Here is a 24,351-nt window from a genome sequence, read left to right as displayed (position 1 = left end):
AAATGCCTTTGCACATGACAGAGGTTCCCGAACTTTCTCTGTTCTCATATTCTAAGACAGTAATTTTTTTTAATGGCCCAGCTCTTCACATCAGGCCAAAAGTTACTAACAGATTCATTTATTGAGTAGTTAGGTCCACACAACTTAATAGTGGTAGTTCACACAGGGTCTGACAGATGTTACTGTATCCCTCAAAATTGTTAGATATCCCAGGGTTCCCTGTTCCCTGTGGTGCACAGTGTGGGAACTGCGAGCAGAGGCTTCAGACACAAGGGGGCCAGGAGGCATTGACTTGGCAGAGCTCTAGTGTCCCCTGAACTCTTCTCCTGACACAAACACATAAAGCTCCCCTCACACCCATTATGATAGCAAAGGTTGCTTGTTTGTTTTTAATAATGTGCAGAAGCTCATCCCTCCCTTATTCCATCCTATCTAGTGTTTAGGGTACAAGATCGTGGATCTACAAGATCTATTCGCAGAGCAGAACAAAGGCAGAAGAAATGAAGCATGAAGTAGGTGTCTCCTGGGTTTGGTGGGATGCTGAAAATCAGAACGCCACATTCGCACTTGCAGATATGCCAGCCAAGTAAATAAGGAAGGCCCACATCATTACGTGTGTTAGTCATGACATCGCAGGGAGAAAGCCGATTCCTTTAAAAAACGATGTAGCTGATAACTTGCTTACACAGAGGCGATTGCAACATATATAGGAATAGAGTGAGTAAATGTGAGCCCCCAATGAACTACTGTATTTAGAGAAAGGTCTGAAGTAAGAGCCTTCTCACTAACAATGCTTTTCACCTGAAATGTCCTAGGCCATGTCTCACTTAGCTTCTTCACTTCCATTTCTCCGTCTCTCAGAGAAAAGAAAGGGCCTAGCACAGAGTCCTCTCTCCTGGGGACAGAGCTGTCTCTGATTGAGGGCAGGCTCTGTGCCTCCCCTGGGCCGCTGCTCCTCATTGCTGTGCATGCAGGAATGTCCTCAGACTCCCGGGAACAAAGAACGCCTTCTCTAGAAACCATTCTATTTTCCTCACCAGGAGGGAGCATCCTCCTACCCCCTTTTTTAAAGCAAACCACCTGGAAAAGGTGAGTGAAGCTGGAGACCACTGACCTGAGGAGGAGGTGCTGATCCCGGGGTACAGAGTGGGGGAGCAGGACGCCATGTTGTTTGGAACTCCAAAGACTGCAGGGGAGGAGGAAGGCTGGTGAGAGGGACCCCTGGCCCAGAACAAGGGGTACCACGGACGCTCCGGAAGACACACGAGGCTTGCATTTTTATATTTTGTTTAAATTTCTGTTTTTAAGAAAATCTTAGGCTCTAGCCTTGCAGCAGAGAACCATACATTAGTCTCTGGTGTGCCTTAGATCATAGCCAAGGAGTGGTCGTAGGTTGGTCAGGCCTCGAGTGGACGTTGGCTCCGGCCAAAGCCCCACTTGTTAGTGACCATTGTACAGAAAAGGCACTTGAAACCCAGCGAAGTTAAACTTTACTGTGTGATTAAAGGTCACACAGTAAATCCACATGGAGTGAAAGTAGGTTCCTTGCATACGTTTTCAAGTTCTTCCCCATTACCTTTTTTTCTGATATACTGTGTAGTCCTTTCTATGGGGGACCCACCAAAAGAAACACCTTAGAGATTGAACTGAAGTTCCAGTGGCAAAACCTTCGGGTGTTTGGCCACAGAAAGCCCCTCTAGGAAGCCTTGGGGGTGGCAAACGCCAGGGAGGTCATTCAGCTCCAGGTAATGTGTGGAGGAGACATGCACTACGCTTCACGTACCTGATCCTGCAGAATAGGTGTTGGCGTTGAGGAGGGATGAGCTCTGGGTTGTCATGTTGTTTTGATAGGTTCCCATGGAGGACCCCGCTGGCAAGGTGGAGGACCACATTTGGGAGGGAAGGTTGGCATCCAGGATAGTTGTGTCATAGGTGCCGGACACTGGAACGAACACACACACACACACACACACACACACACACACCAGTGAAGGACAAATCAGCACTCTATGCTGGGGCGACTCAGTTGGCTCAGTTGGCTGGGACTTTCCTGGTTTAGCCCTGAAGGTCCCCCTCCCAGGAACTCCCTCCGTCTGGAACAAACGAGGGTCGTTTGTCACCCCATTTCTGTCTGAAATCTTGGAGCTGGTGCAAACTTGATCTCTTGGATTAGATATTCTTCCTGGCTCTTGGTGAAATTTGAAGTAGAATAGTTTTGCTCTGGGGTCTGCACATTTCTCCTTTTACGTCCCCTCCACCCCCTGGTGTGCTGTCTCCACCAATGTTCTCTCCATCTGTTGCTGACTCCACCTTCAAAGGTGCCAGGGAGCAGTGAACAATGCCCCACAGCAAATCCTGGCAGGAGTCCAGGCACGCAGCAAGCACAGGTAGGCAGCTCTCACTTATGAGGCCACACCGATGGATGGCACCCTTCTTTGCTTAAACATTCCTACACACCAGCTAGACCCAAGGGACACTTTGCACCCAAGAGGGAGTTTTGGTGTTTTTTCACATCTGAGGCCAATTCTGCCTACTCCTTATACAAGAGGGAGCTAGCCACACAGGTCATAAAGTCTCTGAGGTTTTGTATTCAAAAACAAAAGGAAGGCCACAATCTCAAAGGTTTTGTTTTCCCAGTAGCAAATGACAGAAAAGCTTCACATCCTAGCAGAACTGGCTTCTTTCCTCATCTACCTTCAAGGACCTTTTCATTCCTCTTTCTGCCTCCCACAGAATCTACCTTGTACTTGGTAGGCATGTGATGAGTGTTGAACAACACACATGCAACCTGATTACGATCTCTTGGGTTATCTGTTTTACTTCCCCCAGAGGCCCTCACCTCCTCAAGGTCAGTGGCTGTGTCTGCCTTGTTCATCGCTTTTTCCTTAGTGTCTGGTGCTTGGCATAGAGGAGGCATATAATAAACATTCACAGAATGAGTGAATGAATGAATGAATGAATGAATGAATGAATGAATGAAAACACTATGCCTTTCCCCAATATTCATTTGGGGAACCTGGCCAACACATTCTCAGATGGCCAGAATCTCCTGGGGGAGAATCTCTCGGATCTAGAGTTCAACTACAACGTGTACATGAGGTGGTTGACTAGGCAGGAGTAAGAAAGGCACAGCCCACATTTGCAGGCAGCACAAAGGCCAAATGCTTAGTGCTTTGCCCCAGCCTGACGGGCCTGCCAGGCTATGGCTGAATTCCTGGGCCAGGACAAATCTGCCACCTTGTTCCCGTCCCTCTGTGGCAGCCTGGGGCTGTAGGCCTTACCTGAGTGGGAGCTCGCTGTCACCTTTTTGGTCTCCACAGTGCCTTTCTTAGGGATGGGCAGTGTGTTGGAGGAATTCCGAGTGGGGCTCACGCTGGCTGATCGGCTGCCCTTGAGCAAACGTTTAACATCATCCAACTCCGTCCCTGTGAAAGAATCCCCACACTTTCCATTGGGCTCAGGATGCTTTCCTGAGTCTAAGTGCAGTGGGAATTACATTGATGGCACTGAAGACTAGGGAGGATGCCGTCTTCTTCCCACACTGGGATCGTTTTGGTTAGCCTTATAAATTTTTGCATTTTGCCAATTTATGGCACTTACCAACCTGGCCCTTTGTAGTATTAATGTCCTTGTAAATATAGTGCCTCTACAAGGAGGTCAAAGTTGTCAGTAGATATTTCCTAATTATACCTCATCAGACACCACAGGGATGATTTTGTGGCTGGAAGATACTCTCATCCTAGATTGAGGGAAATTTACACCTGGAGCACTTAGAGAACCAGACCCCTTGAAACACATGGATCAACAGTGATTTCAACCCCTGCACAGGACACCTCAGGTGTCAGGCCCCTGACTTTATAAGTTTGGGCATGTCACAAGGAATTGTTGGCCCATAACACCTAACCATTATGCTGCTTTCATGGGAGTGAATTTCAAATCTGTCTGACTGATATCATTTGCAGCGAGGTGATCTAGTGGAGCAAGGCCAGTGCATAAGAGGAGACAACCAGATTTGCAGACAGTATGGGCTGGAGGACTGCCCAACACCCCCTCTCCTGAGATCTCGGCGCCCCTTAGCGTGGTAGGGCTCACGTGAGACAGTAGCAGGCCTGGAGTCAGACCCCACGGCCCCAGGTACTGAGCTCTTTGGACAAGTCCTGGTCTCTGATTCCTGAGCGGCCCATCCAGCTCTTTCTCCTCCTACACTTTGCATTCAGATCCCACCCTAACAGTTGGGCTCATTTCAAAATGTCAAATAACCTTTAACAAGTACAACGGGAATCTAACATAGTCAGTGGGCAGAGACTGGTGAATCCCTGACATTTGAGATCAGGTTGAAACTCACACTCTATTTCTGACCTACTCTAATCCTAACTATCTCATTAAGTCCCCTCCTGTTCCTTTTCCTTCAGCCCCACTGAGCCTTCCTTCAATGTCTCATCATGTGTCCCTCAAATGTCTGTGCCAGCTCATCCCATGGAGCCAAACTGACCCACCCTTTGGTCTCCCTTCAAGTGACACTAACCCAGAAGGCTTCTCAGGACCCGTGTTCCCTCTGCTACCTGAGCTGTCATGGTTGGTTGGTGACTGTCTCCCCATTAGTCTGTGAAGCATGAAGCATCAGGGACCGTGCCTTACTCAGCTCTTTACCCTCAGCACCTAGCCCAGGGTCCCTTCCACAGAAGGCCCTTAGAGACATTTAATGACTGAGTGACTGCACACACACATGGCCCTGGGGTCCTGGATCCTTTCTTTTCAGCAACACGGTGACCACTTACATCGGGTAGATGGGGACGCACTCTGCAGTCGAACTCGGATTTCGCTCTCTGTGCAGGGAAGAGAGGGAGAAGTCTGTGAATGAAGGAGCCTGGGCCACAGTGCCTGACCTTGAGCTGTGAGCAGTGGAGAAATCGTTGTGCTGCTCTGAGATGTCCATGTCCCAGAAACAGGAAACCTAGGCGTACTCAGGCCGAGTGCTGCTTAAAAAGAGATGTCCTCTGCCACACCTCAACCTGCCCACTGCACACCTTTCTGCCAGAAACCCCAGGCTGAGCAGGGTGGCTCCATCACAGTCATTAATGACCAACCCCTTGCCAATCACACATTTCCCAGAATCAAGCTTCTTTCTAGCCCCAAGGGTCTCTCAGGCATTAGTGAGCGAATTCTAAAACCTGTAGCCATTTTGGCCTCTTCAGAAATGGAAAGGGCAGAAAGTGGGTAGTTTCACATTATTAGTTATTTCAGGTGGAGAACTGGTATCTTTCAACTATTAGCCTGATGTCGTGAGTGATTGGTATTTCCTAGCTTTCAAGTTACTGGTGTAATAAGGCCCGTAGGAAGTCTAGGCTGGTCATCGAGAACTCCCGGAGCCTGCCACGGCCCTGCCACGTGCGTGGCACAGACTCCTGCTCCTTGCCACCCTCACCAGACTCATCAAGAGCAGCTCCTCCCCCCCTTCAGTCTTGAGTTTCCCTGCTAAAAAAAAAAAAAGAAAAAGAAAAAGAAAGAGCAGTTCCCCCAGGACATTTCCCTCCATAGCCTTATCTGTGGGCAGCTGTGCAGAGCGCAAAACTCACGAGTCCTCGTCCCCTGGGATGATCTGAAAAAGGGCTATCGCTCAGGTTTTGATGCATAAAGGCAATGCTAGCACATCTTGTTCAAGTCAACCAGGAGACTAGATGTGAAACAAGATGTAACGCCAGCATCTTCAGGTAACCACAGCAGGACCAATGACCCCCCAGGCCGTTACCACGGGTATTCATCCCTGCCTCCGCATGCTTGTTAGACCACTGTCAAAATCTACCCTTCCCATCCTGGCAGAGCCAGCAAAAGATTCCCAGGATGCTGAAAGCTCCTTGAAGGCAGAACCATGCCTTATTCATTCTTCTGTGCTCCTCCCATTTCCTGCCTCAAAGCTGGACACATGTTAGATGCTCAGAAAGTACCCCAGCGATAGAGCTCACCCCGTGTTTGGCTCCGTCCTCTGGTTGAAGAAGATGCTGAGAAAGAAAGAAAAGTCATCTTAGGCATATATATATATAAGAAGTGGCATGATAAATATTTTTGACATGGACGTAGATCTATTTGGGTGGGGGGGAGGAGGTTGTTTTCACAGTGTTTTTTTCTAGACAGGAGTCCTTACGGATACTGGATGCTTTAATAAATGATGACCATAGAGCCAAAAGGCAGAGAAAGTTTCGCAAGGTCCCAGTGCATTTAGGGTGTTATGTAAGTTAGCTAAATGCACGTTCTTAGCTCACACTTAGAGTGTTAAGTCAGCTAAGGTAACCCATTTGGGAGCATGACCCATTTGGACTGGCTGACTACACACTGATCATATGTATCAAAAGACTGCCAGATCTTCCCTTCAGTTTTTGTTAGAGATGGTTTTCATTTTCCCACTGTAAGCAAATAAATCATAAGTACTGTACAATCAAGGATCATACCATAAATTCATATGCACAGTGAGAATCCAAGAACGCGGACCAAAGACTTAAGCCAAGTGAGGATACAGCCTAGGGTTTCAGTTGGCATAAAACGTGCCCCTCTGAAGCCTGCTGTGGTGGGGGTGCTGGGATGCTTGGCATTTGTGCATTCTAACCCTGGCCTCTCTTTGCCGGGAGGGCTCTGTGCATCCTGTGGAAAGCAGAATCCTACAATTGTTGCTTGGTCTTAGGGCTTGTCTGTCCAAGCCTGAGCCTTGTAGGAATAGCTTGCCATTTCACTAGCATCATGAGCCAAGGCTATGATAGCACGTTAATGTGGTTGACAGTCCCCTTAAGATGTTTCAGGATAAAAAGCAAGAGAAAAAAGGTCAGCAGAGGTTAAACTCCTTTAGAAGAATCCATTTAACTCATGATGTTCCCTCCCCCCGACCCCAGGCATTTCCCCAGTGCCTCAGTGCCTCATCTGGCCATTTTTTTCAGAAAATAAGGACAGGACATACCAAATTCCTTCCGAGGGTATTCCGGAGAAGAGTTGCCACTGGAGCTCCCTGGAAAGAGAATAAAACGCTTAGTACAGGCATACCCTGCGCCTCTCAGGTATTGAGGTTTTTTACAAAGTGAAGGCACAAAGTGAAGGCAAGACCCTCGACCAGCAAAAAGATTGACTCCCTTTATTGCAGTGGTCTGGAACTGAACCCGCAATATCTTTGAGCTCTGCCTGTGCCAAAGGTCACTTCAGCCCCAACGGCCCCTCCTTTCTGAACCTCACAGCTGTATGTTCCGCAGGTTGGCAGGTGCTCTTCAGCAGGCTCCTAATGTCACCCTGCTGGGTGCCTGGTGGATGTGCTTGTGGCACTTTGTTCTGCCCTGATCTACTTCAGTGGGGCAGCATTTGAACAAAGGAAGACAGGAGGTTTGCATTTTCTTTTTTGTTTTCCCTTCCTTGACTGCATTTGCCCTCTACCAGTGCTGGTGCAGGCGACCCATTCCTGGCCAAGTAAACGTGCTATCAGCACCAGGGTGTCCCTGACCTTGTGGGGTCGTCCTCAGTATGCACCCTGGTAACATGAAGGCGTAACATCAGAGGCACTGTAGGGACAGCATCCTTCTCGCCTGAATTTGGGGCTTCCCCAGGCCCCCTGACAGCTCTGGGTCTTAAATTATTTACTGGGCTACCCGTCCCTTAGTAATGCTGCTCCATCATCAGTACCCTCTCCATTCAGCATTAGGCCCATTTGCTGCCTGGCTGGTCTGTTTTCCACTAAAACTGCTTCTGCAGATCACCAGGAACTCTAGCAACCTTAGAAGCAGAATCCAAATGTCTCCCCCGCCTCCTTCTTCTTGACCCCGAGCACTTTCTCCGGCTGACTTTAATGATGCCGCCTGTTCCCGGGCCCCCTGCTCTTCCTCTCCGTGTCCTCTAGCTCCTTTTCTCCTCTTCCCCAACTTTCTCTCTTTGCTCCCTTCTGATTTTTATACTGTCTTCTTCATCAGACTCCTTCAGTTTTCCTCCTTCTACTAACATTTCTTGGTGAATGATTCCAAAAGGGTGTCTTGCCCTGACTTCTCCCCTGAGCTCAAGTCCTGGGAGTCCCACTGCCTCCTTGGTACCCCATCCGACAGCGGTGCCAGCAGCTCTATTTCAGGACCTAATAACTGAAGTCATTCCCATGGGGGCCTCCACCTGGGCTCCCTGCTGCAATTGTTGGCACAACCACGAACCCAACCACCTGTGTCCGAAATCTCAGCAGAATCGCTGACTCCTTTTTCTCCTGTTAAAAAATAAATGAAACCAGCCTTGAAAATTCCCTGAGCGGACAAAACCGGTTTAATCATTAAGCAAAGCTTAATTTAGCATATTTTGCAAGACTAATTTAACCTGGTTATGCCTCTTGCTCACTTCTTGCTTATGCCTCTGAAAATAACAAGCAAAACTTAAACTGTTTCCCAAGGTAAGATGAGGCATCTACCGACAGATTCCCTATCACTGAAGACAATTCCAATAGTATAACCAATTATTGTGAAGAATAAATAGTCACTGCCTCCTCACTACACAAGCTGCTTTGAAACAATATGCCCAGGGGCTCATTGGTGTTTAGTTTGCGTGCTCTGAGACTGCAAACTGTCTTTTTGGTGTGTGCACAATACTTTTACTAATTACTACTTCAGTGATTCCTTGGTTTTAAACTTCTGCTATTTCTGAATTTTTGACACTGTCTTTCTCCCAACATTTAATCAGTTGTCAAACCTGTCAATTCTATCTCTGTAATCCCTCTCACCTGCAGCAACTCCCACTGCTACCCACTAGTCCCAGCCACGTTTTCCCTCCCATGGACTATTGAGCATGGCCTCACTTATCACCATGTTCATTCACTTCCCTCCCTATTCTCCCTACATGTAGTTTCCGGAGTGCTAGTCCTGGGTCCCAAATATGATCTACTCTTTTGCTCAAAAATCTCTGTGGCTTCTCACTGTATGCAGAATAAAGTCCAAACATCTTAGCCTAGTACTGGATCTAAGTCCTGCAGGCCTTCTTTACATGAGCACCTCTGCTGCTTGCTACTTAAGCCCTGACACTCCGGCCTGTCTTTGCTGGGCTGCTGCTCCCGCAGCCTGGAGCACCCCATCTCTCCACTTCCGGGTAGCAAAATCTTACACGTCACGAAGGCCCAGCTCAGATGCTACCTCCCCCTAGACTCTGCCCTGGAGACTCAGCTGGAAATGATGATCCTGTTCTACTTTGCATTATCGTTTTTATCTGTTATCTTAACTTGTCTATTAGACTATAGGCTCGTTGAAGACAAGATCCATGTCTGATTCATTTCAGCATCCATCAGGGCATTCTGCATGGTGCTAAACACATGGCAGATATTTGAAAAAAACACCAGTTGATCAACAACATTGCCAAGTAACATGAGTCCATAAAAGAAATGAAGGAAGAGTGGAGAGAAGGGTGAGGGGGCAGACACAGGTGAATACAGGTGCCAATATGTCAATCTTCAAAGGACGAGTGAAGTTACTTGGGGAAGAGAGCGGTTCTCTTTCAAAGTCTGTGGGACTGATACCTTCATATGTTCCATGGCGGGTGATGTGAGTTTTCCTTTCAAAAGTTGAGCCTGGTGAGTTGGGCAGAGTGGAGGCAGGTGAATGAGCCCTCCGATAACTGGAGGTGGAGGCATTGCCTCGAGCGCTTCCACCTGCAAGCGGGGAAAGCATCTTAAGTTCATAGCAGTTCAGCAGATTGACATCCAAATATATTAACTAAGTCCATTAACTAAGTCCCACTAAGTTATATTAACTAAGGCTGCTAACAGTAAAAGAGGGCACATGGAGGGGCCAAATGGCGTCAGCACTGAAAGGTCCGCCGCAGATTTCAGATATTTTGGATTTGCTCCTGCCCTTCTGTGGGGACAGAGCCAGGAGTGCAGTTTCCAGGTTCTCGGCCTCACGTGGAAAGGTGCTGGCTCAGGTAGTAAATGACCATCAACTGTGATCAGATGGCCATCAGCTGTGGCTAGTTGGCTGTCAGCTGTAACCAGTGAACCACTGGCCACTAATATAACTGCTGTGGCTACACTACAAGCAAATGGAGGCTAGCAAGAAGATGGTGGCTGAGCTAGCAAGAGCGGGTTGCAGTTGGCAGGGCGGAGTGTGGAGGAGTGTGGATTGCGGATTCTGTGGCTCCTGCCTCCTGTGTCTCCAACCCAACCACCAGTGAGACTATAGTGATATGACTCCCCTACTTATGGCTCTGTGGGTGCTCCTTTTTGGCCTAGCCACATCCTGCGTTCTTATGAGGGGAGCGGGACCAGAGACCCCGCAGGCCATCCTGCATGACAAATGGCGCAGTGAGCAGGGTCTCTTGCATGACACCTTCCTTCCCAAGCTGACCACTGGAAGGCAGGGAGGTCCTAGAAGCACATGGCTACAGTGCATGGAAATGGAGGGAGTTCAGCCGGATTTTTCTCAAAGACCTGGCCTTATTTAAATGATAGATCGCTGCTGGAGAGACTAGAACAAAATCCGATGTGGAAGATTTCTCAACAGATAAGGGCAGGCTCTTCCCTTGGTTAACCTGGCTGTTGCCTGTCTTGGATCTTCTTTTTAGTCACTCCAAGATTTTTTAAATGGCTTCATGGGTTATATGTGTGTTTTTTTCCCCCTTGTCTTGTTTTGTTTCAGTTTGAATGCTACCATGAAAGAGGGTTTCATGGGGGAAAACGGACCTGTGTTGGATGCTTGCCCAATGGAAACTCTCACAAATCAGATTCCCTTAGCACAGTGACCCAATCATTAAGTTTCTTTTGTTGCTAATTCAAATTGTAAACCCCCAGATGTGCACGCCCTTCTCGAATAGAGATGGCTTACAGAGAGTGATTCAGTGGAAAGCAGCCACCTCCTGACAAAGCCTCCTGAATTAATTATTGTTATTTATATAGGGGACTTAATAAAAATTGATCCCATTTTAAGCAGGCATCAAATGCAGATAATTTGAAAGTCTCACCCATGTTGGGTTGCGTATTGTTTATATAGCTCTTTGGGGCATTTGGAATGGATGACAGACAGTTCTGTCCCTCTCCTTGCAGGACTCTCTCTTCCTGTCTTTCAGCTCTTGCCCATTCCCCCGCCCCCGCCACTAGCAGGCACTTACTTGAGTTTATGTAGCCACTGCTACCATGCGTCAGGCTCTGTTTCTCCAGCCGGCTCCCTCCACCTGTTTTAGCATAGCCATTGCTGGTCCCCCCTTCTGCAGAAACAAGCAGGTGACAATTTAGGGGTGGAGTCAGTCCAGAGGGTCCCTTATTCCTTGCCCCTTTGGAAACCTTTCCTGGCTTCTCAACCATGACACTCTTGGTTTGGGGTCCTTTTGCCATCTATACTGCACAGTGCAAGCTGCCATGCTCTCGTTTTGTTTGTTTCTAATATAAATGTCAAGAGCAAATATTCCACTTGATTTCAAAGAAATGTCTTCTGGGTGGAACATAGCAAGTTACTTAGGAAAATTTAAGTATTAGAAAAGTTAGTGAGTGATGAAAAGCTCCTTGAGGCCAACGGGTATGTTGAACGGCTTGCTTTTTTCAAATGCCTCGTCAGTGCATGGCTGCCCCTAGAAGTGTTGGAGGGACCAGTGACAGCTCTGTGTTACTGGTGTCCTGCCTGGTAGCCCATTATGCTCCAACCTTGAGTGCTGATGGGTGGGATTTCCACCTTCCTGCCCCTCGGTATGCCAGGCTTTCTGGGAGGTGCAGAGGTAACTTGAGGGCTCAGATCTCCATTACAGAACCCACTAAACATAAGGACCACCAGAGAAGAGTGGACTCAAACAAAAGCCTGACTGGCAGTTCCCTGCTCCCACCCCATGTCCAGGTTCGGTAAGATTTTGGTATTTGAGTGTCCAGATCAGGCAAATCTATAGAGACAGAAAGACTTGTGGTTTTCAGGGGCAGGGGAAAGGGGAAAGAGAATGGGGAGTGACTGCCAATGGCCATGAGGTTTTTTATTGATGTGATGAAAATGTTCTAAAATTAGATTATTGCAACAGCTGCACAACTCTGCAAATATACTACCAAACATTGAACTGTACATTTCAAACTGATAGATTTTAATGGTATATAAATTAATGTCAATACAACTATAAGAAGAAAAAGATTTCAGATATTTTGGATTTGCTCAGCTGGAGCGTGAGTGCCCCTGGGAAAGGTTACAAATAGAGCCCTTCATACGTGACTTTCTGAGAAGAAAGCGCTTGAGATAGTCACTTACTTGGCGGTAAGGATGTAAGTCTTGTAGTTACGGTTTCGGTGATAACTAGAAAAAGACAAAGAAAAGATGAGCTCTTACATAATGCACTAAAATCCCTGTATTTTGGCAAGGCCTAATATCTGTCATAGGCTCAGCACATTAAATCTCAACAGAGATTTTTGTATACTTATACTTTAAGGTATGTGATTTGCTCCACTATCCATGAAAATATGTGCAGTAACAATGGGGCTTAATGTACTTGGAAAATAAGTTTATATCCCTTTGGAGCCAAAAGTAAGTAGCTACCTGATTTGAAAAATGAGTTGTCCTGGTGTCAATGTTACTCATTTAAAAATTAGATCCAGTCAGGCCTGGATTTGCCATTGAAGGAGGACCAGGCCCTCAAGTGACACTTTCTTTGCACTGCCCCTTCCAAATGGTCACCCAGTCCAGCTGGGGCAGGGCATCATCCTGGCTTAATTTTGCTGTGGAGTGGATAATAACCTTGTACTTTTAAAAATGAATTTTGGGGTGTCTCAAGAACATCCTAATTCATTCTAAAATCTTCAGGGTCATCCATGAGAGTGAGGAGGTGTAGGAAGGAAGAGGAGTTGGTAAGTCACATTTGGTGCGTGGTGAAATCAGGGATAGAGGAACATCAAAGACAAACTTGAAGAACCAGTCCCATTGCCTCCTGAAATTGAGTTTCTCTAGACTCCAAGTGATGGTGAGTCTATGGAGGTCAAAAAAGTTTCTGGTGCTTTTAAAAATACCAGTTAGAAGAAAGACCTCTTGCCCTCCTGAGTCACCCTCCCCCCTGCAGAAGCATGAGGAAGTGGGTCGATTCCCCAGAACTACAGTGGGGCCGGTTCTGTACTCTGACCATGACCATCACCACTACCTCCCTCTGTGTTGGACATAAAGGAGCACCTACCCAGCTGAGGTCGCTGGTCTTTAAATGCTTTTCCTCTGTGCGTGCACACAAGCCTGTGCACGCCCCGGGGCATGTGTATGTGTGGTGTGCACGTGGTTACAGGGTGGGGGGTGAAAGGAGAAAAGGATGGAAGAAAATGGCGCAGGATCATTTCGAGCCACTCTCAAACTGTGCTGCTCACAAATGCTCCACCCCACACCAGTCTGACTCCCCCCCCCCCCCCCCCCCCCCCCCCCCCCCCCGCCGACCCCTTCCCTCTTCACACTGCATTTTCCTAACGAGTTTGGCTGTCCTCGCAGGAACATGAGGTTATGAATGTAACAGAAACAGCATTCCATACATAAAAGGAAATGGTTTTCCAGACTAAAATGGCAGCTTGATTTGAATAATGGTCCTGAGCTTTCACTAAACCTCTCAATGTATAGACCTTTGGGATTCTTTGACGCATAAAAATAAATTATTTCTTAACCTAAAGTTTCAAGTCTGTTGAGCCAAAATTTTTCTTTTTTTAATTGGAGATATATGATAGTCACAGGATAAATGAAAGAGTTAGAGCTGCTAAGGGGACAGTTTAAATGTCTTCAAAGTTATCATTGGACAGCTTCACAAAAGAAATGTGTCTGTTTTCAATTTTCAGTGTAGATTACAACTGTGACACTAGTCTTATTCCAACTTTGTCTCTTCAATAACGTGGATATTATTCTTTTGGATTTCTGTTGCCTTGTATCCGTAAATAAGGAAATGGTTAAATACACTATGGCAAATTCATTCAACAGAATATTGTGCAACCATTAAAAATGCTGGTTATAAAAACTATACATCAAAATGGCAGTTTTCATCTTTTAAAAAAAATAGCAGACCACATTTTGATTCCAAGAATGTTAAAATAAAAATCCACAAAAGGCATTTCATAGGAAGTAATAAAGTCTGTTTAGGAATACCTTCAAAATGAAAAAGGCAAACAAAAGAAAAAAAAACCTAAATAAAAAGAAAAAATTATACAGTACTTGTGGTGAAATTAGGAATGAATTATTTACTCTAATTTTTTATTACTCTGATGATGACATATATATCATGCTCTTACATCTTTCAGTGACTTCTGTGCCATCTCGTTTGTTTTTCTTGGTTACATCCATACCATAGCCACCTGTGGAAAAAGCCAGAAACCATGAAGGGCCATTCTTCTAACCATCACTTTTCCTAAGTATACGTCCCTACTATTCAATCTGAGAACCTTAAATCTGATTCCTAGAATTCAAAGCATAATTCTTTCATGTGCATACTTTTTTACATGCGTCATTCTCACTTCTTTTATCAGTTATAACAGAGAGTAATTTAATAGTTCCGCTTTGTATTCTATTCCTTGTACTGGGATCTCATTTTTCAGGATCTAATTGAGCAGGCCATCACCTGCTGGGCATTAAAGGGCTTACACGGATGTGGTGTCCTCACCTTTGACTAGAAAACCTCCATTGTTTGCCAAAGTCACAAACAGCTGAAGGATATCTGTCAAAGCACTTAGTGCTTTCAGCTAACTCATTTTGATGTATCCGATAATGTTCAGTGTTCTGTGTGGAGCTCTATGAATATAAGACATTTGTTCTTCATTATTTAGAGTTTGGGTGTGAGAGTGATGTTTGATGGACTGAAATCAGGATTAAAATCATTACAATGGTCATACTTGTACAGAACTTTACACTTTTCCCAGTATGAAACTTGCTCTTCATAACAAACCAGCCCTAGTATGCTTCCTTGCAGATATTAATAGAAAAAATATATGAAGAAAATATGTAAAATCTATTGAAATATGTAGGATAATACATATTTGTACATGTTAGCTATGTTCTCCCTTCACTCTGCTTCTGGAAAGGCAAATCACTGAGACCTTGTCCACTGTGTGCTGGAGTGTGGATGGAAGGAGGCAAGGCTCACACATCAAGGGACGTGCTGGGGTTGGTGGTTTAGGCCTAAGCACACAGAAGAACACAGCAAGGACCCCCATCCCAACTGGGCTCTTTGTGCTATAGGTCCCAGTCTCGGGTTCTGGAAGGACTTGAAATCTGGCTTTCCCTGTGGTTCTCTTCCCCCCACTCCCGAACCTTCCCTTCCTCCCAGTTTATTTTTTGGATGAAGTTCAAATTGGATTCTAGAATTCTGTGAGAAGCTACTTCTGCCCAGGATGCCCCCGTTGCTTGAAGATCTCTCCTTTCAAGCTTTTTTGCCTGCCTGATGACTTTAGTACTTAATCCCATCATACTTTTAGGGGCCCACAAAGTGTCTTAATTCCTTTTTAAAATCAGTAGGAAAAATGGACACAATCCAATCCGGGTTATATTCTTCCAATGCAGTTATAAACTAAATAAAATTTTTAAAAGTTTCTTTTTTGGTTGTTTTTCTGCTTTTAAATGGAGGAAGGGGTTCCGAAGGCAAAAGTGCCCAGGGCCCATGAAAATCATAAGTGGCCTTGAGTAACTTTCCCACTGAAAACCAAGACCACGTGAGACCAGCTGGTCCATTACCCCATGGAATTAAACAAGATCGGCACAGTTAGCTTCAGGGCCTGGTCTTAAGTGCCAACTTCGTGTTAGTCGGAGTTTCTTAAATGCAATTCTAGGCCAGGAATGAGGCATCACGGAAAAACTCCTAGCTGCATCTGAGAAGCCACAGAAGGTCTTTTCGTAGATCTGTGTCCCAGAGCCAAGAGGAGGGGCTTCATAAACAGCTTAACAATGGAGTCCAGCCTCATTGGAAGACCAAACCTGGCCTGTAACTGTGTGTATTCCAGAAACAACCTGTATGACTTATGTCATGCAAACATACATGCAACTGGACATCCTCTTTGAAATTCTTTGTTTAAGCATTAATTGCCTTTGGTACCTCTGAAGCCCCTCTCCACCTTTTTTTTTTTTCTTTTCTAAATTGGTCATTTTGGAGGTTAAACATTCAAATGCACCTGGCTGCCAGTAGAGAGCCACCTAGGATGGCACCTGAATTGATATGAAACATCCTGAAAGGAACTGTTTATAACAATCCATGGAAACTTTTACTTCCCACAAATTATTGCTTATTTTGATCCTTTAATGAAAGTTGCTGCTGGCAGCTATAAATTTGGGATTGGCCGTGTTTATTCCACTGCAGCCGTCAAGGCAGGCTGATGACAGCTCCCTTTGGTAAGAGTCTCAGTGTCTAAGCAGCGAGACTGGCATGTGTTCTCTTGTTCTTTTTGTACCAGAAAAACAACAGACATTTCTCGGCCCCTCCATCTTTTTCTTAATGACGGAGCCTTGACATCTGCAGGAAAAAGCCAAGGGTTCCCCAACTTCCAGAGAGCGCGGAGAGACAACTTGCTAAGAAATCAGATGCCCATCTTCAGGGCCTCTGATTAATTGCCTTTGGAGCTGGGGGCTCCTCACCGGCAGGTACCCTGGGATAGAACATGCCCTAGGTGAGTGCAGGAAGGTGGCCCCTTCCTTCTCTCTGCATGAAGCCTTCAGATGGTTGTGACCCCCTGGCTATACAGAATGATTTCTTGGGCCTGAAACATACGGGACTGAACTCTGTTGACTCTGCCAAAGATCTCTTCCAGACTGATAGCCTGAAGTGGCAGGAATGTGTTGGGAGATGGATTCCCTTAAACCAAATGTAAGAGAAAACTTTCTATGAGTGAGTTATCAAGTGGAAAGTGAGGGGTTGAGGCACAGACCGAGACGGAGATCATCCCGTGGGACCTACAGTATTCCCACAAGACTTCCTTTTTAAATATTTTAAGTGCCAATAGTTTGAAAAGTATAACTAACATAAGGGAAAAGAAATTACATGCCCAGCACGAGCCCGATTCTATTCTTCCCCGCAATGTTTGGAGGAAGTCGGTCTCCTCCTCCAGTACGGTCTCCTCCAAACACACTACTTAATGGGAATATGGTCAAGTAGCATGATTTTTAACTTCTTGGATGTTTGGGTCACTTCACTAGCACTGAGGATGAGCAAGTCACTCAAGTTATCAATTCCAAAAGTATGTTAATTACTATCTATGGGCTGCTCATGGTTATTTCAGTTAATACTCTGTTGAAGATGTTAAAAATGATCCGTGTCAATTTCTGATGCAGGAAAACCCAATTCAAAATCATTTTTCTACTTTTATGAGTGTTTTTTTTTCTTTCCACTTCATTTAAATGACGTCGCATCCACCTAAAACTATTTTAATGATGATGTGGTGTAACACACACACAAGCAAGGACAACCCACTGTTAGCGATAATAAACCATGGCGTTGACCTTATCTTATTCTAAGGACTCATGAAACACTTGGTCTTTGATGCCCAATCCTTTGATGCCCAAACAGAGAAGCTAAGTGTTTTTCTCTCTATTTTCTATTTTAGGACTAAATGCTCTTATACTCTGCTAAGGAATCACAAGTATTTTTACAGCTCCTCTTACCCCAACCTCTGTACACTTTAAATTCTAAAACAATACAACAAAATGACCAAAATGGTAATTTTCAAAATGACCAAGCTGGTAATTTTCACCCCAAAATGATTTTGGGGGGCCCAACTTGGCCAGTTAAAGTGTGCACACAGACAAAATTTTCTTTCTTTTTTTCTTGTTCTAAATTCAACTCCAGGAAATTCCTGGGGGAAAAAAAAAAGTGTGAGAAAACCCATCCATTAGCTATTAATCGGTAAACACAGAAGGGTCAAGGAGTTTGACAGGCAGGAAAACCAATCAATGCCCTGAGGTTGTCGCAGAAGTTTTGTCTCTACACCAGCAATGGGTTTGCCTACTAGCTACATTTGGCATACTACATTTTCATAGCTTGGGGGTGAGGGAGCTTGGGCACCAGCTTTGTGATTATGCCACTTGTTTAGTGCCATGTTTGGTTAAATCCTACCGCTGTTAATAACAAATGAGCAAAATCATGGACACACAGATTTCTTTTGGTCAGGCAGCATCTAAGAATATGGTTAGTTCTTAAGTTGGACTGGTTTCATCAAAATAACAAGTTTCTGCCTAAGCTTGAATCAGGACTGTTCGCTTTAATTTTCCCCATGTAAACTCCGCTCATTTTTGTAGGGGTGTTTTGAAAGGGCTGAGAGTAAAGCAGACCCCTTCTGATTCTCTGAGGGGGCCGAGATGCCTGCTTCCGTTTAGTTCTGAGTTAGATCTGTGCCTTAGCTCTAAGAGAGAGCATACAGGGGTGAGAAGGAACAACTCTGCTTTTCAAACGAAATTCTTTAAAATCTCACTTACATTTTATGGACATAACAAATCCAACTATTAAGGCTACTGATTAACTGCTTCTCAAAATAAGTGCTATGCCAGAGGCTTTGCCTACATTTCAAAAAGTGAAGTAGTAATTTGTCAGTTAGCAGTTAATGTGGTCCTGTGAGACACCTAAGCTGGTAATTTTCACCCCAAAATGGTTTTGGGGGGGCCCAACTTGGCCAGTGAAAGTGTGCACACAGACAAAATTTTCTTTCTTTTTTTCTTGTTCTAAATTCGACTCCAGGAAATTCCTGGATTAATTATATCATTTCAGATATTTCGCTTTACTTTAGATTAGGGAAGTAGTAATTTTAGAGTGTAATAAACAACAATGTTCGCCCGGCCCCTTGAGCTTAATCAGAACCTGCCAGCACAGAGGCCTGGGCAGCTCAGGAGCTGCTTCTAAAAAGGCCCCGCTCACCTACACTTTAACTTCACCTCTGAGCTGTTCTCTGCTGTCAAGGGGAGAGAGAAAAATAGAGAGGGGGCAAAGAGAGAGAGGGAGAGGAGAAATTGAGATCGAGAGAGAAGAAATTATAAACTCATCATATTCTAAATAAAACAACTGAACACAAGATATTTTATAACACTGAAAATAATGCAAAAAATAAAAATAAAAATCTGGCCACTAGAGCCCAGTTTAATCTTAACTGGCCTTTTTCTTCTCTTTCCCACTGATCAATCTTTCTTGTTGCTCCTTTAAAAGACCTACCCTAAGCAGAATGCATAAACCAAAGTAATCATTTATAATCAATTAATCACTTCAACCAGAACACTTGAAACTCAATAACTTCATCTTATTTTCTCCAACATTTAAGTTCTAAATGCCAAACCTCAAATCAAAGTCTCAGGAGAAGGAGGGGAGAAAGGTTAAATTCATTGTTACTTACCGAGTTTGAGATTTTGAAGGAATGGGAAACAACTTTGAATAAATCCCCCCTCTCTCTTCCTCTGATGTTTTCTTCTAGAGGTTTGCAGTTCCCACTTTTTTTTTTTATCCAGACCCAGCCAAGGTGTGTTAAAGCTGAGTGATTTTTCAAAAATGTTCACTTCTCCTTCTCTCCCCCTAGTATCTCTCAGTTCTTTGCTTCCAAACAAGTCCTGACAAAGGTGTGTCTTGGTTTATGGCGTTACTCCACCCTTCCAATTATCTGACACTTGCTGAATTAAAAAAAAAAAAAAATCTGCCTCCAGGAATCAAACTTTATAGAAGGCAGAAAATTTCTCCTACCTCTTTAAGTGCATTAACCATTTATGGGCCCATGGGGAAAGAGGAACAAAAGTTCAATGTAAAGGAAATTCCCTTTTATTACTTCTCCTTATCTTTTATAGCCACAAAACTGACACAACTTGATATTCCCTTTCCTTACTGCCAAGGGAATAGTCAATATTCCAATGTGCACGATTTGTGGGTTAGCTAGGGATGTGAGGGTCAAGGTGTCTGAACCCTAGAAAAACTGTGACATTGGCAGAATTTATAGTCAAGACCTGTTTCTCCTATATATACCTCCGCCCTGTTCACCCCATTCTGACCCCAGCCAGGTCAAGTCCACCTGGAGGGAAATAGTGGGTGAACTAAATCAGAAAAAGAAGTTAATGATTGAAAATGTGGAGCAATTTGTGGCATTGGGATTCATTTTTTAAATGAGGAAACCAGATAGACTAATGCAGACTCCACAGAGTGGCATGTTAGTGATGGGATTTTAGGGACGTAGCCACTTAATGGAGAAAGATATTGCTGCGGAGAGTTAAGGATCTTCTTGCCCCTTGAATCAGCAACCACGCAGTCTCCATACACGTGTGGACTCCCAGAGCCCCTGTAAGTCCACGTGCATTTCATGGGACAATTAGACTACCATAGAGGGTCAATTTGCACTAATCTAGACAATTCTCATGACTACCTGGAGAGCATCTGGCTTTCCAGGACCCCTAACGACTAGCTTGAGGCTCTTGGTGTAGGTAATTTGGGAAGTTTGAACTGGTGAGTTTGAATGCACTAAGCAAAGCAAGGGTGGCAGTGGAAGAGAAGCTGGAGAAATAGACAAGAGCTAGATCACTCAAGGCCACATAGAACGTGGTAGGGAGGTGTTTTTTGGTAGCTGGCAAATGTTCTTAGGTTGGCATTAGGCAACAACTCTATATAGGCACTCTGTGAGTGGATTATTAAAGAAGAGAACTGGAATTAATGTTTCCTAAGGTTGATTATGTGCCAAATATTTTATATACATTATCTTATTTAATCCCTACAGCAACTCTAAGAGGGTTGTGCTGCTATTATCTTCATTTCATAGCTGAGAAAAGTGGAATTCAGAGAAGTTGAGTAACCAGGATAAAGATCTTACATCTAATAAGTGGCTCCAGCGAGGGGAGCGGGACTGGAAAAAAGAGTTAAATGGTTGATGATGCCTATATGATAAAGCCTCTGAAAAATCCCAATAGTATGGGATTTGGAAAGCTTCCAGGTTGGGGAATGTGGATGTGTTCCATCCAGATACTAGGAGGGTGACACACCCCAACTCCATGGGGACAGAAGCTCCTGCACCCACGACCTCACCCTGTGTATCCTTTTATCTGTATCCTTTATTATATCCTTTCATAAACTGGTAAATGTAAGTGTTTCCGGGAGTCCTATGAGTCACTCTACTGAATAATCAAATCTAAGGGGGAGCGGGTGATGGGAACCTCAAATTTGTAGCCAAGTCAGACAGAAGTTGTGGGGAACCTGGGGACCCTGGGAACCTGGGGACTTGTGATTGGCTTCTGAAGTGGGGGGCCAGTCTCAAGCATCCTTGACCTGTGGGATCTGATGTTATCTCCACGCAGATAGTGTCAGAATTGAGTTAAATTGTAGCTAGACAGTGTCACAGAGAATTCTCTTGGTGTCACAGAGAATTGTGGGAAACCCCCCACATATCTGGTGTCAGAAAGAAAGACACAGGAGGAGAACTGGGAGGTGTTCTTCTGTACAGTGCAGAGCCTATATTCCACTGTTTAACCCTCATTTCCCACTGCTTGTGTATTATTAAGATTTAAATATGCCCATAGCTTTGAACTGAAAAGAAATAGGAAATATCAAAACAGATCAGGCTGAGGGCAAGTGACACACTAAATAAGAAGTAAAACCATCTGAACAGTGGAGATATATTCTGTCAACAGCACTATGATATTGGTGTAATTTATTGATGGTTTTAGATAAAACTCTGTATTAGGAGTTGGCAACCACAGACCAATCAATTACTCAATTTATATAACTACTAAAAACCAAACATGCTAACCAACCTTTGAAGTCAGCATGGCTGTTTTTTTTTTCCCTTTGGGTTCCTCTCATAACATTGACATTCTCCAGAGAAAAAGGAAAACTCAGACCCAAAATAGATAAACCTCAAGGTAATGCAGCCAGGATCCTCTAAGCTAACTCAATAGCTAGTAAGTCTGCGTGTGCTCCCACATATTTATATGTGCATGTGAGTACGGTTTACAGAGTCCTATACTAGGCCCTCCATGGCAGAAGACAATGAACAGAATCTCAGTGCTTATAGTCTAGTTACTCAAGGTTCATAGTTTATTGTGCTTGGGGAAATCATTTATAATAAAATGGTACATGGAGTGAAAGAAACCTTGTATTCATTCAACATCCTTATGCTAAGTTCCTACCATATCCTGGTACTAAGGGAATTGTTTTTTAAATGTTTCAAATTAACCAGGAAGCAACACAATTCTTGCTAAAATTAAGGAACAAGGAGTCAGATTTAGGAAATAGCAATGACTAAGACACCGGAAAGGTATTTCTTGTTCCCTGCTCCATTTGGAGCTGTTTTAATGAGTCACATTTAATCAATTTTTGATGGACCGGAGAGAAAATTTCCTTACGAGGCAACAAGGAAAATAGTCATTCTCCCAAAATTATCTACTAACTTTTAAATAGGTTGGGGAGAAAGGATGACTGTTCATGTGTAGCCCAGATTGGCATCCGGTGACCAGACTCATCACTTGCTGAGCAATGTGATGTGTAAATCCAGTTTTTGGTGAGTAGGGTAAGTGTTTTTGTCAAATGACTATTCACAACCTTATAAATCTTTGTGAACACAGATTTTTCTTGGTTTGGTTTAAAGGAATATATCCTATAGATGGATTTCTACGTATTCTGTGACCCTCCTTCCATAAAACAGCATCACATGACAGTGATATGTTTTTATGATACTTTCATCCAGGGACCTGAAAGCTTTGGGATACATTTGTCTTGCATCCCTAAGAGACAATAAGAAGTGAAGTTCACTGAGAAGGAGGCGAGAGAAAATGTTTTTATATTTCATGAGATAACTCCACTACCATGTTTCTCCGAAAATAAGAGCGGGTCTTATATTAATTTTTGCTCCAAAAGATGTATTAGGTCTCATGTTCAGGGGATGTCATCCTGAAAAATCATGCTAGGGCTTATTTTCTGGTTAGGTGTTATTTTCGGGGAAACACAGTATCTACAATCATTGATTCAGCTCTTTTGTTGGACAGTAAATCCACTGATTTGAAAAAAATGAATTTCTACATATTAAAATAAAATGATACGATAATTATTTGTTGCAGGTTGCTACTACATTTTTAAGACCAGAAGACAATATTTCTGCCTAACTTTCTCTTTGGTTAGCATGTACTCCTGGATAATACATAATTGTCACGACAATTATGACAAGAGCATATGTCACAGTTTATAAAGCATTTGGCTTTTAGAAGGCTGCAGCTGAGAAATAGTACAATTCCTGCCCTTCATACATAGGTTTAAGGTCTCCATCAGATTTTCTTGTCTATAATGGTTCTTGAATTGCTCCCAAACTATGTTCCTTGCTGCCTTTATTATAAAAACAAAGCACCCTGGTTTCCTTTCTTCCATTTCTAATTTCTGATCTTTTCATTCATTTATCCATTCCAAACTCATATATATTTGTTGAGTGAGTAAACAAATACCTATTGAGGGTCTACCATGAGCAAGACAGTAGGTGTATAGATACAATTGAGGATGAGATGTAAAACCTGCCCTCAAGGAATTAACAATGCAAAAAAGAAAGATATAGAGGTGTATTTACCACATGTACAAACAACTACAATATGAGGAAGAATGTAAACCATTAGAGATTTAGGAACAATGGAAATCCACTTCCAGCTGTGGGCATCAGCCAATGCTTCATGAAAGAAGTGTCATTTGAGCTGGACTTTAAAAGATGGGTGGTAGTATGAAGCCCAGGGCAGAGCTAGAATTTCAAGCACAGCATGAAAGGCACAGATACAGGGAAGAGTAAGGCTCAGGTGGAAGATGGTGAACATTGTGAAAAAAGAGTAGATGGGGAGAGGTCGGAGATGTAGAATATGCCAGCCAAGTTGTGGAGAATCTGAAATGCCAGACTGAGGAGTGTCTATGTCATTCCGTGGGTGAGGGGGAATTATGGGAAGTGAAAAATGAAATGATGAGAGCTGGGCTAGACAAAGATTAATTTGGCGACAATGTAGAGAATGGACCAGAAAAGAAGAGACGAGGTAGTAAGACTGATCAGACCACTACGGCAATTATTTTGGTGAAAGATAATAAGGATCTGAAGTTTAGCAAGGTGAGGATGAAAAAGGAAAGGAAATGAGGGAGGCAATATCAGTGAGGCTGGGCAGAGACGAGCATGCGGGGATTGCTTTTAGGGTGAGAGAGAGGCCTAGGATGCTGCTGAGATTTTTTCCCAGCCAACCACTAACCACAGCAACTTCCGTCCTCGTCCCTGCCAAGTTACCTTCTTCAAAGGTCTACCTGTTAGAGCTTACATTTCAGTGGAGGATTGAAAAAAATAATAATTCCCTTTGGTTTGGACTCTTCCCTGCCCCTATTTTGCCCTGTGTTCATTACGTAACACATTACGAACGTGAGGTTTAAAAAAATGGTTTATTTTATGTCTTTAAGAATTTAGACATGAACACAATAATATTAGAATAT

The 24,351-nt window shown here is 44.1% G+C and overlaps 1 protein-coding gene across 1 annotated transcript in view; it reads right to left on the bottom strand.

Moving 5' to 3' along the window:
• COL17A1 (collagen type XVII alpha 1 chain) overlaps positions 1-19,482 on the bottom strand; it is a 49,219-nt gene extending 29,737 nt beyond the window's left edge. The window contains exons 1-11 of the mRNA XM_019725070.3: positions 19,274-19,482; positions 14,207-14,269; positions 12,210-12,254; positions 11,098-11,193; positions 9,512-9,643; positions 6,947-6,994; positions 5,964-5,999; positions 4,779-4,826; positions 3,282-3,425; positions 1,784-1,942; positions 1,115-1,186 (exon numbers count right to left, since the gene is read on the bottom strand). Coding sequence (XP_019580629.3) covers positions 1,115-1,186; positions 1,784-1,942; positions 3,282-3,425; positions 4,779-4,826; positions 5,964-5,999; positions 6,947-6,994; positions 9,512-9,643; positions 11,098-11,193; positions 12,210-12,254; positions 14,207-14,258 — 832 coding nt within the window. The 5' untranslated portion in view covers positions 14,259-14,269; positions 19,274-19,482. The remainder of the gene's footprint in view (positions 1-1,114; positions 1,187-1,783; positions 1,943-3,281; positions 3,426-4,778; positions 4,827-5,963; positions 6,000-6,946; positions 6,995-9,511; positions 9,644-11,097; positions 11,194-12,209; positions 12,255-14,206; positions 14,270-19,273) is intronic.
• Positions 19,483-24,351: the final 4,869 nt, after the last annotated feature.

This window comes from Rhinolophus sinicus, chromosome 15 (assembly GCF_057876585.1).
Source record: "Rhinolophus sinicus isolate RSI-liver-muscle chromosome 15, RSI-T2T, whole genome shotgun sequence".
Lineage (NCBI taxonomy): Eukaryota > Metazoa > Chordata > Mammalia > Chiroptera > Rhinolophidae > Rhinolophus > Rhinolophus sinicus.
This window is presented reverse-complemented; position numbering and strand designations above follow the sequence as displayed.